Below are 16,966 nucleotides of genomic sequence, written 5' to 3' on the forward strand. Positions count from 1 at the left end.
CCATCTGCACACCCCCACTGGCTGTGACCTCATGCGTTCTTTGGTTGGCGATGGTCATTTTCCCCAAGTCCTCCGGGGTAAAGACGCCCTTCGCCGTGCCTAGAACAGGGCTGGCCTCATCGCAAGCGCCCAAAGGAGTGCCTTGACTTGCCATGGGAATGTGTGCCAGGGACAGGAATTCGGGCCTCCGTGGGCACAGGGGATCCTTGGCAACGAAATGAGCCGCCAGGAAGGCGGAGGGGTTCCGGAGGAGGCAAGCCCGCCTGTGGGGGTGGCTCCACGTGTGGCTTCCGGCCGTGGGGGACCAGGATTCCTCCCCTAACCTCTTGACCTGGGCCTCCCGAGCTGGTTGGCGGAGTCTGGAGAGTTCTCCTCCAGCCGCGGCTGACCAGACAGAGGGAGGCAAGCATGTGCTGGGCAGACCGAGATGAAAAGAGTGTCTGTGTCCCCAGCTATTAGCCCATTTTGAAAGCACGCTTCTGCCAGCAAGGTGGGGCTGGCCAAACCGGCTCCCAGCAGGACACACCCTGCTCTTCCCCAGCGAGTCACACACCCAGCGGGTGCCGGCAGGGCCACCTTCAGCAGTGGAATCCCCACGCCCTCCTCGTGAGAGCCAGAGCACACGCGCGGGGCCCGGCGAAGCCACGACAAAGCACCTGTATGGAAAACGCCTCGAGGACGGACCCCCTTTGCCTCCTGCTCCCCCTCTGTGCCCGGCATGCAGGGGCTCTCTTTCGCCTTCCTGGGATTTTAGCCAGGACCAGGCACAAGCGCCGCTGGCTCGTCCCTGGGGGCAGAGGGGGCCTCACGGTGCAGTGCGGCAGCTCTGCTCCACTTTTTTGGGGGGTCTGGGGAGCATGGCCTCGCTCAGCAGGGGCTGCCCAGCAGGGGGCAATCAGGGCCCCAGGGCGCGGGGAGTTCTCTGGGTGAGAGGAGCTGCTTACTGAGCAGTTTGAGTCAGAGAGAGAGAGAGAGAGAGAGGGAGGGAGGGAGGGAGGGAGGGAGGGAGAGACGAGAGCCTCTGGGCCTGAGTCACTCAAGGTGGGACTTCAGCAGCAGGAGTGCCGATCCCAGTCTCCTCCTGGGCCCCACTCCCTCTCTGGCGGGGAGCAGGGGGTCCCACCCCGGGCTGGTCCTCCTTTCCTTTCTCTGGCACGTAGCTTCGTGTGGAGTGTGGAGAGCAGAGGCCCCCCCTCCCCCCGCAAGCCAAAGCCCTGACATCCAGGCAAAGAGCTAGCCCGTTCTGTTTGGAGGTGGCTGTGGTGGTGGTGGGTCTGCTGGGGCATCCTAAGGCCAGGGAGGCACGGCCCCATGATTCCATCCCAGCACCCTGAGGCCAGCAGCACCTACTCAGGAGGGAATCCCAGTTTGCAAACCGAAGGACAGAGGCTGGTAGATCGGTCTACTCGGTCAGGTGAGGCACAACAGGCACAACCTGATGTCAGGTGTCGGGCATCTTCTATCACCTGAATTTTTAAAATGTAAAAAAACCCCAACTCAAACCCATGAAAGTTTTGATGCCCATCCTGGGAGTGCAGAGTCCCTCAGAGATCTGGTTAATAACGGTTAGCGTCCCTCGTCGCCTCTGAGAGGTGGAAACTGGGGGCCTGCATCAATCAGGGCAATAGTAAGAAATGTGGGTAATTCAGATCCAGTTTCTGGTTCCAAAGCATCTGGACAACTGCAGCCCAATTAGAAAAGACCATAAAAACCCCAGGCTGTAGCTTGTGGGTCTTTCAAGATGGTGCTACATCCTCCAGGGAGCTCACAGCTCCGGTGAAGGAGGCATCTTGCCCTGTTGGGCTTGAGGCTCCAAGTCTGAGTCCCAGGCTGGTGGGAGGGTCAGGCCCCTGCGGCTCCCGGCGTTATCGGGCACCAGGGTGCAAAATGTCTTGTGTACCCCAGCACCCTGCCACGGGCGGGCGCTCCATGACATCTGCCGTGGGAACAAACCACTGTGGCCCTTGGGAAGCCAGCTCCGTCTCCACGCCCTGCTCTCTGCCTCACTGCTAACCTGCAGGAAAACGTGGATTTTCTGAAAATCTTCTCTGGAATCTCCTCCCCCTTCACATCTGACAAGTGGGTTTTCTTAGCTTCTTAGGACAGGTTTGGGGAGCAAGGACCTAAAGTTTCATGTGTACACATCTCTGTTACATTTTGGAAAGGAAATCCCCGGCAGGTGTTAACCTCTTGTGAGGACAGACCCCGTGGCAAAGGACACCCCTCAGACCTTGGCCATCTCTCTTTCATGTCAGACAAGTCAGAGGCATGACTATCCTGCCCTCTGAGCCCCCTGTTCTGTGGTCACAGCTTTTGAACCCAGAGGCTGACCCCACTGTCCCTGTAACTGTTCATCCTGGGAAGGAGCCTTATAAGGTTTCAACATGAAATAATCCCAGAATCTCAGAGGATACACCAGTTCCTGGAAGAGCATAGTCGAGGGTCAGGACGATCCCGCTAAGTTCAGCACCCCGCACCCCATGCTGGAAGTCCGAGGGCAGCTCAGTGGCCCCTTTGACCACCTCCCACATACTGGCCCAGGAGGTGCTTCCAGACATAAGAAGAAGAGGGCCTTTGGGCTGTGAAGTGGGGACATCCTCAGGGGCAGATGCTTACGTGGCCCAGAACAGAGCTCCTTGGAGACACCGACCATGGAAGGAAAGTACTCCCGCTGATGAGGAAGCAGAGAATTTCACATGAAAGGAGGATCCTCCAGGGCTTGGGTGCTGGATCTCCACTCTGGAAGAGGAGCCCGTGTGCCCGTGGCCACACACTCCCATATGCACACCTGCCTACATGGAGCACTTCCCTGAAGTTCCTTGAGCAGACTGTAAGAACATCTCAGCCGGCGTGGCGCTTTACAGTGTGCCAACAGCTCCCCAGTCGTCATCTTGTTGGAGACTCCTGTTGACAGCATGCCCATCGTCTCCTGCCTCCAGTGAAGCGTCAGGGCAGACGGCAGCAACCGCATGCTCTCTGGGAGCATTTATTAAGTTCATAGAGCTCAAGGCCACATGGCTGGCTAAGGCCACATGGCTAAGATGAGGCAGACGGTGAACCAGAACTCAGGTCTCCAACTTCCCTCCTGGTGTCTGTCCTCCTGCCGCTGGGCCACGGAGGTCTGGTGACTTGAACGGAGCCTAAATGGCGAAGAGCACCTGCAGCTAGGGGGCACCTGCAGGGGCTCCGCCTGCATCTGGCTAGTTGCTGGCCCTGACTCCTAGGAAGCCCCTTCCCCAGGGGCTAAAGACATAGGAGGAATCTGCCCCCCACCCCCATTTTTGGCCTATTTTGGGAGGTCCTTAGAGACATTTAGGAAGACGGTAGCTCCTCGGCTGTGTGATGCAACACCACTGCCCAAAGACCTGGGCTAGAAGACCTTTTGCTCCAAGGGACACCGGTGGGCAAGGAGACATTGTGGTTATGACAACTGGTCTGTCTGGGCCAGGACCGTGAGAGTGAAGGTGCAGAAAAGTGACTGTACCCTTTCAACCACGCCTTATTCCAAATGCACCATGGAGCACACCTAGATTGGGCTGGGAAAGCAGGGAGTCATGTCAAGACTGGTGCCTGAGGCTGGGCCTGGAGTTTCTGGAATTAGCCAAGTCTTGCTGAGCTTCTTCATGCTCAGGGAATTGGGCCACCCTGCTCCAAGCCTCGGGGACAGTCAGGAGGATGGAGAAGAGGGGGCTGGGCCACTGGCTGGCCCTGAGCTCCCCTACTTTCCTCAGGCTTCCTCCCGCAGCACCCCCACTCTGCTCCCAGCACCATGGGGCCTCCAAGAGTGGATGAGGGCTCCAGACAGATGTGGAAGAGGCCTAGAATCTCCAGTGGACCCTCTCCAGGCTGGCCCCCGGGAGCCCTCCCACAGAGTTCAGCACTCAGCAGGCCATCAACAGACACTCAGTCAGAGACCTCATCTAGGGGCACCTGGGTGGCTCAGTCGGTTAAGCAGCCAACTCTTGATTTTAGTTTGGATCATAATCCCAGGGTCCAGGGGTTGAGCCCCGTGCCAGGCTCTGCCCACAGCTCAGAATCTGCTTGGGCTTCTCTCCCTCTCCCTCTGCTCCTCCCCACGTGTGTGTATGCTCTCTCTCTGAAATAAATACATAAAATACTAAAAAAAAGAAACATCACCTTTACCTGAAACCATAAAACTGCTAGAAAAAAACATAGTAAGCTCCTTGACATAACTCTTGGTGATGGATTTTTGAATCTGACACCAAAGCAAAAACAAAAACAAAAACAAAAAACAAAAGCAAAAATAAATAAGTGGGACTCCAGCTTATTGAGCCCTTCTGCAGAGCAAAGGAAACCATCACCAAAACGAAAAGGCAACCTACTGAATGGGAGAAAATATTTGTAAATCCTATTATCTGATAAGTGGCTAATACCCAAAATACATAAAGAACTCCTACAACTCAATAGAAAAAAAAAACAAACAAAAATCTGATTTAAAAATGGACAGATCTGAATAGACGTTTTTCCAAAGAAGATATATGCAAATGGCCAACAGGTACATGAGAAGTTGCTCAACAGCATTAGCTATCAGGGAAATACAAATCAAAACCACAACGAGATATGACCTCACACCCGTTAGAATGGCTAGAAAGAGGAGAAATAACAAATGCTGGCGAGGAAGCAGAGAGGAGACCCTTGTGCCCTGTTGGTGGGGATGCAAACTGGTGCAGCCCCTGCGGAAGACAGGATGGAATTCCCTTGAATAATTAAAAATAAAACTACTGTGTGATCCATTTATCCGAAGAAAAGGAAAACACTAACTTGAAAAGATACGTGCATTCCCACGTTCGCTGAAGCACTGTTTACGTGGCCAAGACATGGGTGTGATCGAAGTGTCCACCGGCAGATGAATGGATAAAGAAATCGTGGTGTATAGGCACATACAATGGAATATTACTAAGCCATAAAAACGACGAAGCCTTGTCATTCGTGACACTATGGACAGACCTTGAGTGCCTTACGCTAAGTGAAATGAGTCAGACAGAGAAAGACAATGATCACATGGTCTCTCTTACATGTAGAATCTAAAACCCATCCTCCCTGAACCCCAAACCCCAAGAACAAATACACAAAACCCATGCTTATAGACGCAGAGCACAGACTGGTGGCTGCCAGAAATGGGGGTGGGGGGCGGCTGGAGAAATGGATGAAGGGAGTCAGAGGGTTAAAAAATATATATCATCTTTAAAGGCTCCGTTAAAGAAACAAAACTATTCCGTCGGGTGTATGGCTGGTCACCTCGGGGAGGGGGCTTCACTCTGGCGATTTTCTCCTTGGTTCTCAGCTTCACCTGACCTGCTGGACCAGCTTTAGGACAATTATCCTGCGTGATGACTTTGCGACCCAGAATCTCCCCAAGAGTGGGACACGCACCGCAGGTGATTGAGAGGTGACATCAGAGCATTTAACGCACCTCAACAGCCAACATTGAAGCACACAGAAAGCTCTTCCTTCTTCCATTTGATTACCATAAGGAGAAAGTCTAGGTTGGCGGCAGTAAGGTTTTTTAGTACTTGCCAGCCTCCCTTTCAGAGCAGAAAGAAAAAAAAAAGGGTGGGGGGAAGGAAAAAAAAAAAAAAAGCTTTATCTACCGGGAACTAAATGATTTGTTTGTTTCTATTCATTAGTATTGGTTATAAGTTATAGTTAGCTTTCATCCAGGGCAAAGCATCCTGTTTTTCTGTTTGTTTGTTTATTTTTTCTCACTTCTGAGTTAGTGATATACATTTTCCTTTCAAAATTTCCTTTGAAATTTAAAATGAAGTACATCAGAAATAAATCACAGCTGGTCACTGATTCCATAAAAATCGTGACAGCAGACTGCCAGTGACGCACGTAGGCTTGGGGAACAGTCGCCCACAGTGGCGAGGGTCCCCGGATGTAACAGTGTGACGAGGTGCTCCGGGCAAGGAGTCGGGGAGACCGGGGGTTCCAGTCTGGGTTTTTCCTCGTCCGGCTGTGCGGCCTTGGGCACTCATCTCACCTTTCTGATCCTGTTTCTCCAGCTATAGAGTGCCCTAGAAGCTTCTTCGGACTTGGGCGCTCTATGATTCAGCCCCCGCTGGAGTCACAAACGCCTGCTTCCCAACCTAGCTGGGTGCTTCTGAACAAACCCCACCTTCATCCCCTTGGGGCTGTGCGCTGTGCGCCCTGCAGGAGAGTAGGACGGGGTGGGTGGGGGTCTAGGGCCCAAGAGCTGCTTCTCTTCCCGCCCAGCTCATCTCTACCCCTCGCCCCCACCCCCCACCCCATTTGATTTTGTTTTTCAGCTGAGCTTGCTCTCCCGGGGCAGGACGGCCTCCGTAGAGACTTGCCAGGGCCCTGGGGGAGAATGCTGAGCCTCACCCCAGCGGAGGGTGGGGATGGCTCTTCCACCCACTTGGGAAATGCCGCCCCATTGGTCTCGCTGAGCTCTGTGACAAGAGGAAAACTCTGACACCAGAAAAGAGGCATCAGGAGATTTACCCAGGGCTTTGTTTTCGCGGACCTCCTTCCCGTCCCCCTGCTTCCTGGCTTTGGAGCATGTGCAGCTGGCGGGGCAGGACAGGAGATCCTGACTCACCCCGGCCCACTGGGCTCTGGACTGGGTTTTGCCAAGTCTAGCAGAGGCACCGGGCAAGTCCCTGCATTTGCCTGCGGCCTGACTTCCCTGCACGGAAAATCAGAAGACGAGCGATGGTTCCCGCCGATCTCACAGAGACGGAGGATCGGGCGGGGGAATAACCCGTGAGCCTTTGTGTAGATTCAGAATGCTGCACCGGCCCAATTACTAAATGACGGGGATGCTCGAGATCGGGCGCTTCCCCCGGGAGGCCCGGCCGCAGACGAGGGCGCCGGGGCGCTGGCGGCCTGGCAAGCTGCCACCCGCATGCTCACCCCAGAACCTGGGGGGGCCCTGCCCAAAGCGCCTGCTCCTTCCGGGGACTGGGGCCGGAGCTGAGGCAGGACCCCCGCCCCGCCACAGATGAGGGAACGGAGGCCAGGGTCTAGGTCAGCTTGTGCTACGCACGGTCGCTTTTAATTATATCCCCTCTACGGCGGCTGTTCCCTCCTTCGGTTGTTTTTAACTACAGCGTTAGGACTTTCAAGACTTGTTGGTTGAGTACAGTGGTTCCTGTCCGGACCAAGAAAATACCAAACCAACCGACCAAGCAACCAAACAAACACCAGGCCCCGGACAAAACTCCACTAATTTTTTTTTTCTGGTGTAAAATAAAGAAGTTTACAATTATCCCCAACTCTTCAAATCTTCCCTCTGAAGTCTCGGGGGCTCTACTGTGAATGCGGGCTTGAGGAGGAAGGGGGGACAGTGACCAAGTCCCCCCCCCCCCCCCCGGCCCCGAGCATCCCAGCCAGATTGCCCGGCCTCCTGCCCCCGTGGCCGTCCTCCCTGCCTCCTCCGGGGTCTGGCGCTCCTCAGGACCCGAAGGGAGCGGTGAGCAGCAGGCTGGCTCAGCTCTGACGGCATCCCGGGTCCTGGCCTCCAGGAATCGGAGGCGGAGGCCAGGGAGGCTCGCGAGAGCTCTGGAGCTGGCACTCCTTGGGGGCGATCGGTCAGGAAAGAGGGCCCAGGTGCTATTGCCGGACTGAGCCCCAGCCTGGGGGGTCCTGCTCTGCCCAGATCCTCTGCGAGGGCACCCCATCTCCTTTCACGCCCCACTCCAAGTGCAGCTCTTCCAGGGGCCGGGCCTCGTTTGCTCCCCTGGAGCCCACCCTCGGGTGCCCGGGGCACGCACTTGCCGGAAGCACGTCCCCAGCCCTCTGCAAGGCCAAGCTGTGGGCCTGGGAGGCATCCCCTGAGGAAAGACACAGCATCTGGGCCATCAGAGCCGGAGGCGGGCTGAGCCACCGTCTGGTCTGTGGCCGGGCAGCTGAGGGCCAGCGCGGGGTCCCGGCGACAATCAGGGCCAGTGGTGCAGAGGCCCGTCCCGGCCTCCGCAGAGGCCTCCCTGGCTCCCGACCTCAGCAGGAGGAGGGGCCTCCCTGAGGACAGGATCAAACGCCAAAGGACGCCCCGCTAGGGGCCCATCCCTGAGGGACACCGGACGCAGGTGTCGGCCACGGGCTTCTTCCAGGGGGTGTCCGAGGTCTGGCCCGGCGTCCGTGAAATCACGCCGCGGGCCAAGCCCCCTCGCCTCGCGGGCACCTCCTGTCCCTCAGCCAGCAGGCTCACTGACTCCTTTTGCGGGGGGTACCCTGGGGCCCCGCAGACCCTCTCACCTCCCGGGCTGAGGGCGTGAGTCACTGGCTGGCAGTAGGGACCCGGAGTTGGCACACGCGTCGGAGCAGGAGCCCTGGCTGCCGGGACAGGGAGCCTGGACCGCTCCACCTTGCCTGTCCTGGACTTTTCGAGAACAGAGGCCCAGCGGGCCCTGCCTGAGGAACCCCACCGGCGCGGAGGGCAGGGCCATTCGGAGCTGAGGAATGGGAGCAGGGAGGAGGCGAAGCCAGAGGTTTTGAGTCAGGGGAGCGGCCAGCTGGAGCGTCGCTGTGCCTGTTTCCTGTCCGTAAAGCTAAAGTGAATGAGTCCTGCCGCCTTTCCATCCTGCTGCAAGGGTTAATGAAACTGCTGTTCTGCTCGTGCTTGGAAATGTTCAGATGAAAGCAGGGAGGACGTGCAGAAGCCATTACCCACCATAGGCCGGAAGCGGGGTCCCAGCGGGAGAAGTGGGGTCTCAGCCGGAGGACGTGCCCCTCCCCTGCCCCCAGGGAGACCACCGTGCAGGCTGTGGCTGGCGCCCTGTAGCCTCTCGCCCTCGGCTCCCACGTCCCACAGAGACCCCGAGAGGTCCGAGCCAGCCGGTCCTTGTCTAGGATCTGACCCAAATGCCTTGCCCCATGGATGGGAAAGCCAAGGTCTGGAGAGGGGAAGACCACCCCAGATCCCGCAGCCTGTCGCAGCTGAGATTAGAATCCAGCCTCCCCCTGCGGATCCGCCACGCCGGATCCACAACCCTTACTGCCTTTCAGAATAGGAATCGGAATTCTCACCCATTTCAGAGATGGGCAAGCTGAGGCTCAGTCGGGTTAAGAACATGCCTGGGTCATACAGCTGGTGAAGGGGCAAAGCCAGGATCTGGATCCAGTGTCTCCTCCACACCGGGGTGTTTTGGGGAACAGACGGTGTTAACTCTGGGTTGGCAAAGATGGTCTCTCTGTGTCAAGGGCAAGGATCCCATCATGTCTCTTTCTGGCAGCTCCTCTGAAGTACCAGGTCCAGGGCCTGGCCTTTGGGGACACTCCGGCCACATGGCTAACTGGAGAACACTGTGCTTGGGCTTCCCGTCCCCTATGGAAGCTTCATGCAACCCAACCCCAGCGCTCTCATCTGTAAAAGGGGGCCACCCGGTGGCTTCAGGTTTGGGCTGGGCAGGATCAGTTCTTCTCAGGATGAGGGTCCCTAGCACGTTGTCCACAAAACTCTGTCATGGGTGTGTCATCAAATATTGACGTGTGTGTTAGGCAAGTTCAGCTAAGCAGGGTTTGGGAGAAAGATTTGCCAGTGAATCCTGGATTACAGTAGACAAATGGGGTCAACAAGCAGGACAAAGGCAGGATTTTCCCTGGTTATGCTGCTGGAGACTCCCACCCTCGGGAGCACGGGGCTGGATTTCAGTGAGCACAGTTGAGTGATTCAATATGACGGCCCCAGGTGTCCCCCAGCCCAGACCTCCCGGCTGACGATGCCCAGGTGGACCGGACGGTCCAGGTCAGTCCGTCACCCGAGAGCATCACTTGATGTGACTCCTGGAAGACCTGAGTGTTCAAGGTGTGCCTCTGGATTTGTAAGCAGGAACATCTATCGGAGCTGGAGATGACAGAAAAGGAGATAAAGCCATTCCCTGGAAATCAAAATTGTCCACCTGCCTCAGCTTCGTCTTGGACGAACCCCTGCGGTAGGAACCCGTCTCCAGCTTTGGAACAGAAGGGCTGTGCCTTCCAGTGCTTCGAGCTCTCTCGTCGCCCCAGTTGGTCTCAGCTGACCCAGAGGCAGGTGTTCAAGGGACCCATTACAAGGTCCCCTAACGGGACTCAAACACCTTCCACTTTTTCACCAGAAGTGGGGATGGCCTGGAGTAACCCTGTTTGGGTCCCCAGCCCGGGAGGGGAGCACTTCAAGGGGTCCTGTATTTGATTACAGAGAGTGCTGTGGGGAGATGCCCTGACCTAGGCTTGCCACGTTTGGCAACTAAAAATACAAGACTGGAATTTTGGGTAAATGACAAATGACTTTTTAGTGTAAATGTGTCCCAAACATTGATTGCATTTTATCTGGCCTCTCTGCCCCGACCCCCATTAACCCTTATAGCCCAGTGAATCCGGCTTGAGTTTAAGAAGGAAAAAAATGGCTGCTTTCCCGCTTCGTTTGAACGAGGCTGGCTCCTCAAGGGAAGAGTAGGCTTGGTTGGGGGACAGGAGGAGGGAGGAGATGAAGAGATGCAAACTCGCAGATCTCATGCGGGTCCCCAAAACACGGTTGTGGTATTAAAATATCAAGGTGCAAAAATAGAAGACAATGCAAAAACCCCACATACCAGGGCCGTCGAAAGTCTGGAGTACCGAGAGCAGAACTCCACTAGACTGGGAGTTGGGTGGCGGGGCTCTGGGTGCTGTCCTCGTGAGCAGCCCTGTGACCCTGCGGAGTGATCTACCCTCTGGGAACCTGCCCGTCCTCAGCTGTGCGGTGTCAACCCCACTGGGGCCCGAGCGTCTCACTAGTGTGCTTCTGAGAACCGGAAGGGAACGGCAGAAGCTCAACCCGAGAAACTGAGCAGGGGCGCTGGAAACTGCCCCCACCCGTTGCCCCCCCACCCTGGCTCCTCCCTGAGATCTGCACCACCCTGGAGGAGGAGGAGGTTGGCACGGCCAGCAGGGAGCTGACTGGGCCAATGACTGGTCTTGGGATCCATCTTTTCTTTCCCTTAAGCCCCCCGATGCCTCTTGTGTGTCAGGCTAACTCTGTTTGAGGTTTTATTTGATGATGAGACTCTCTGTTCAGTTTCCCTAATTTGCGACATGGGCGGCGGCGGCCTAGAAGTGGCACAGTTAGAGGCATATTCAAACTAGAAGGCTGCTGCCGACACAGAGCACAAGGCAAAATCGTAAGGTAGCATCACGGCTTTTTAAGGATTTTTAGAACTTTCCTTTTGGAATTGCCTGCAGATTCTCTGCATATTTAATGACATACAGACTTCACGGTGACAGATCTTGGCTCTTGGGATGTTCGTTGGAGCCAGATCTAAGGAGTGAGGCGCTCAGGGCGGCTAATACTGTCCCTGCTCAAACACAGGTCATGACAGCAAAGGAACAAGGCTGGCTTTCCTACATCATATAGCTCCTAAATGACACGGATAGTTGGGTCTAAAAAAAATTTTTTTAGAGGGTCGCAGGATCCTGGGAGTGACGGCAGAGGGGCGCAGACCCCAGGACAGCAAGGAAGTCCGGCCCGGGTCGTCCTCTGACCCTGGCTCTCCGGCTCCCCTGCCAGGGCACGGAGGGCGAGAGGACCCCGCCGGCTGGGTGTCTGCGGGGCACTTGTCCCCTGCCCGGCCCGACCTGCCCCACACGGGCTGGCTGACGGGACAAACGTGAAGGCAGCGGGAATCATTCTCCGGCAGCTTCGGGCCACCCCGGCCCCCGTGCTGCCTTCAGCCGAAGGGGGAGACGAGAGGGCCACCAGCCCCGGGAGAGCCCGCGGCATAGGTCGCCGACCCTGAGCCTGCTCCCGGCCGTCCCTCTCGCCCCCTCCCCAGTCCTGGCCCTGTCGGGCTTGCCCCGGCCTTGGCTGGCTGCAGGCCTGGCTCCAATATCCATCATTCCACTTCCTCGCCACCTCGCCCCCTTCCCTCTGCCAAAACCTCATGTGTGCCGCGCTCTTCGCCGTTCCCATAGCCGCTCCTGAGCAGAGAGGAGACAGGACGTGCCTCAGCAGCTACCCTGACGTGAGTCATGTCTGAAGTCCCGCCAGCGAAGAAGGAGGAAGGAGGGTTGGGCCTTGGGCGCGTGAAAGGAAGGCATTTTCATGGACTGTCAGAAGACAGGCGCGGGGAGGGGTGGGGGAGCCTGGGAGCATCAGGAGCTGCCGAGATTACTGAGGACGGAGTTGATGAACCAGAAGAAATGCCCAACGTGGGCCAGGTCGAGATTTTTTTTTTCTTTTTAAAGGAAAGACCTCTGAAAGAGGTGCTTTGCAGTTCTTGGCTGCCAGTTTCCAGGGCAATGACCCCGCGCTGCCCCTCTGATAACACTCCCTGTTAATGTAACATCGACCTGTGGGTGAAGTCCACACACACAGATCCTCATTCCCACTTCCCAGACGCTAAACCGATCCCCAGAGAAGGTAAGAGGTTTATCCGAAGTCTCAGAGCCACGGAGTGATAGAGCCTGAAAGGACCTGACTAAGCTTTCCCGGCTCTGATCTGTAGCAGAATAGATGAAAAGACGAGTAACATCCACACAGGCGGCAGGATTGCTCATTCCGCCTGCTGGTCCAGTCCAGTGATCGGCCTTCCCGGGGTCTCACAGGAGCCTTTATACTGCATTACTAAGCCGTTTTCTCTAAGTCAGATTCTCTCTGGTCATCACGCGTGATGTCAAAGCACTTTATCCACGTCTGTGCCACATATGGGCTCAGTCAACTGTCTATATGTTGCACTGAGGGTATCAGTTGCCATAAAAAAAAAAAATAAGAAAAATGGGAGGGGAATAGATTTGCAGGAGGGAAGTTAATTCTTCCCTTTGGTCCCTACCCTGTAACATGCAAGAAAGGCAAATATTCCCAAATTAGCCCCAAGAAGAGCTTAGGAAGGAAGGCTCAAACTGACAGCAAAAATAAGACCTGACTCATAAACCACCTACCTTGTCCCTTGCCCAGGACCCCAAAACCCCAAAACCCAGAGGTGACATCTGTAAACAACGAGGACTCCAAGCAAATGCCACTGACACCTGGAGTCCCAAGAAGACAGTGCCCCGGGCCCCCTGGAAAAACAGCCTTTCACTCCAGCTGCATATTGTCTCACAAAAGAATTCCTAAGAGCCACACAGGCTAATGTTGAAACTGGCAAAAAAATAAATGGAAGTCATAGAATTTAGAGACAGGGTGTCATTGAGCCCAATATCCCTGATTTTCGAGTAGAAGAAACCCCCTACACTGGTTTGTATGGTTGCACCGGAGCATTTACCACAGACTTTGGCGCAGGGGTAGGGCTAAATAAATATTTGTTCAGTAATGGATGGATGGGCATAGTGGTTGGAAATCACACAGAAAGGCAGTGACAGGGTCAGGATTAAAGGATTTAGGATCATCTCTACCTATGTTAATAAAAAAAAAATACCTTAAGACTGATTGTCATCAGTTTTTTTTTCCATGCACATTATTTCATTTAATCCTGACAACAAACACCATGAGATAGACTTTGTTATATCCATTTTAGATGTGAGGAGACTTAGGCCCAGAGGTAGAAATATCTTGCCCATGGCCACATGCTCAGTGAGTAGCAGAGATAGAATTTGGATCCAGGTTTGTCCAACTTATAGACACAGACACTCCAAGCCCAACGTAGGACTCAAACTCATGACCCTGAGATCAATAATCACATGCTCCACCGACTGAGCCAGCCAGGTGCCCCTGCCCAACTTATAAACTCAAGCAACACTCCAGTCCAGCATGCACCCTCTTATCTAAGAATCACTGCAGGGGACATGCTCTTCCAGCCCCAGGGGACTTCTAGAGCATTCTCCATGGTCATCAGCACACACGGAACAGGGAGGTCTCCTCAGTTAATCCACAAATGGAACTCAAGAATTCAAACTTCTCTCAAATCCATGATCATATCAGACATTTAGGAAAATAGGCTGTTTTCTTTATGTTTTTCTAAAACACTCTCATTTGAGACACTTGGCAATATCCAATCAGCCCGAACAGGAGATGACACTAACAGCCATCCATGAAATAATGGCCAAGCCTATGGCCCCGGTCAGGGCTGTTGGGCCTCACTTCATGGACCAAAGCAGCCCCTTCCCACCCGGTGTCACTCTTCTCAGGAACCAGTGCAGGTTTGCCCGACCGTAAAGTCTAAGCCATCCCCCTCAACATTCCAGGTCTTTTGGAATGGAAGCAGCTTCTTACCGGATATCCCCATGAGCCATTCGCCGCCTGCATCTTGGAGTAGTAGCTGCTCCGGCTGGTGGTCCCATAGTTGTTGTAATTGTCGGCCAGGCCATCGTACATGGAACCTTGGGGGCAAAGGCAGGGGGTTAGGACAATGATGGCCATGCTGATCACTCGCCTCTCCTCCCCACAGCATCCAGGTCCACCGCGCCCCGTGGAGGAGACCAGGTCTGAGCTCTTGAAGGAGGAGGGTAGGAAATACATCATCCGCTCGCCACCTCTCTCTCTACCCCCTCCACAGCCAGGGCCAAGGAAGGGCGCACGCAGGCTGCTGCAGGGACAGCTCTGCAAATCTCAGCTGAGTCCTCCCTGGGCTGACGGAAGGACTCCCTGCTGCTTGGGCTAAGTTGACACCTACAAGTCAGGAGTTGGCCTGGAGGGCCGTGGAGCACCGCCAGTCCACTCCAGGGAATCACGACTCCACGGTCCACGAGGATAAGCTCCCCACTGGGGGACTGCTGGCAGGATCTCAGCATTCCAGGTCCAGAGCCCCGGGGTCAGAGCCACAGAGCAGGGAAGGCTGATTAGAGGCCAATTCGGGGCGAGCCTCTGGTTTCAAACCTCAGTCCGGCCCCCCGCTAGTGACGATGTGATCTTTTGTCCCTTCCTTCATCTCCTAGGTGTTCTAGATGGTGAAGGGGGGGTGGCCACCAACCTCAAAGGCCCCAGTGAGGATTAATTAATGTTTTCAGAGTGCTTGGAGACCCACAAATGACAGGCTCTGCAAGAGGACAGAGTGTCATTAGGGCTATTAGGGGCAAAATGGCTTTGAATCCCAGAAATCCAAACTGGATTTTGGGCTCCTGGTGGGGCTACCTTCCCTTCTCCTCTTCACCAGATGGTAGGTGGACCCTAAAGAACAGTCCCAACCGGCAAAAGCTGGTCTGTTGGCTGTCTTACTGTCCTTGAAGCACAGCTGACGGGACATGCCTACGACTTTGCTCATACCAGGCCCCTTGCCGACTCTGCCTTCCCTTCTCGGCCACAACATTCAGATCTCGCCCATCTTTCAAGGTCAAGTCCAAGATCTCATCCCTTTGGAGAAGCCTCTTCTGACCAGCCCTGCCCAAGGTGATCTCTCCTACCTCTAAACACATACTGTCCTGCTGTCTGTACCCGAGCCACATCCTGCCTGCTGTCCCATTCCCGACACTGGGCTCTGCGTGAGGGGAATGCCATCGCTCTGCGGCCTGGACATCTGGAGCAAAGCTTGCCCCACACTCGTTAAATGATGAGCCCTCTGGGGGGTGGGGGGAGGGGGAGGAAAGTGGGATCCAGTGAGAGCCTCCTAAGGGGGATGCGCACTTCTTTTCTCTGAAGTGATGGTCAGACTCCAGCATCAGAAACCCTGTGTAGGGGGAAGGGCTTGACAGTGATCTTGCTCAGCCAAATTAGCTCCTTCCCCACCCGCCACACCCGCTCAGATTCCCAAGCCTTTTGGGGGCAGTAAGATGACTGGAGTATTTGGGCTAAGAGAAGGAACAGCAGAGGGGCAGCTCTGGAATGTGGCAGGTGTCTCTGCCTGGGGCCACTTCCTCTGGCCGAAGCCAGCCAAAGGACCATCCCATAGCACATAGGAGGGGGCACTGCCCTGATTCCCACCCTGCCATCACGGAGGATCAACAGGCCATTAGGGTGATCGCCCATGGCAGAGGTAACTTGCCCTGGGAGCCTAGAGGTGTTGACATTGGCTCTGATATTTGGGCAAGTCACCTGCTCTCCCTGGGCCTCAGCTTCTTCTTCTGTGAAATGAAGGGGTTGGCCTCTGTATACCCCAAAGGCCCAACACAGCCCCAGCATTCCATGGCTGTGTGATTATAGTAACTCATGCCCCATGGCATTCAGAGAAGCTTGCAAGGAAGATGGGGTGACATCAAAGGCTGCGCCACCACCTCCTTGCTGCCCGCCTCGGGGGCCTCCCAGAGAGAGGTGTCTTGCGGGCCCAGGCCTGACTCCTGAGCCTCTGACTTCATCCAAGTTCCCCTACTGAGTGCAGGCAGCTTGTTCCTCTTCCTTTCTTGGGAAGCTGCCCCCCCCCCCCCCCCGAAAGGCGGCCTCTGTCAGGAGGAGCCTGGAGGCAATCTCATGGGCTCAGACACCCAGAACCAGCCCATACCAGGGAAGGGACTGCAGCCAGGACCCTAGGCACGCACGGTCAGGTCCCGAGGCAGCTGACAGCCTGGTCTCGTCTGACTCCCTTCCATCCAGCCTACTTCTATCATCTCTTCCAGGGTTTGACAGGCCAGAGTTCACTTGGCTGTTGCCCCAAGAGCAGGGATATCTCACCCAAGGGCAGGTGTGGGTCAGCCAGCTGCTTTCAGGTGGAAAATCTAGGGTGGTGACAGACAAAGAGTTCTATGGCTCCCCAGCGAGGCTTTCTGCTAGGGGAGGCATCCCCAGGAGGCTCAGTGGAGGGCAGGCTCCCATGGGGCCTCCACTTCTTCTCAAAAGGCAACCTGTCAGCAGTGACATCACTCACCCTCTCAGTCATCAGATGAAGCATCTCCGCCCTCCATGCCCTGCACCTGCCTGCCTCCCTCTCACATAATTTTCTCCATGTGGGAGGTAGGGAGTTCTCTGTCATGGAGGCAGGGGTGAATAAGACCTCTGGAATGCCCTAGGCTTCCAAAAGCCAGTCTCTGTGTCCCAGTGGTGACTTTAGTGATGACAGGTGTGGGTTATAACACTCACTTCTGGTGGGGCCACGGCCGCCAGGCCCTTCCAGGTGGCTCCTGAAGGCACTCCCTAAGATCCATCTGCAATCGGGGACCAGAG

At 55.6% G+C, this 16,966-nt stretch overlaps 1 protein-coding gene across 1 annotated transcript in view; it reads right to left on the minus strand.

The window, feature by feature from the left end:
* PKP1 (plakophilin 1 (ectodermal dysplasia/skin fragility syndrome)) overlaps positions 1 to 16,966 on the minus strand; it is a 45,829-nt gene that overhangs the window by 22,472 nt on the left and 6,391 nt on the right. Inside the window, 1 exon segment of the mRNA NM_001287161.1 lies at positions 14,150 to 14,256. Coding sequence (NP_001274090.1) covers positions 14,150 to 14,256 — 107 coding nt within the window.

This window comes from Canis lupus, chromosome 7, assembly GCF_011100685.1.
Source record: "Canis lupus familiaris isolate Mischka breed German Shepherd chromosome 7, alternate assembly UU_Cfam_GSD_1.0, whole genome shotgun sequence".
Classification (NCBI taxonomy): Eukaryota; Metazoa; Chordata; class Mammalia; order Carnivora; family Canidae; genus Canis; species Canis lupus.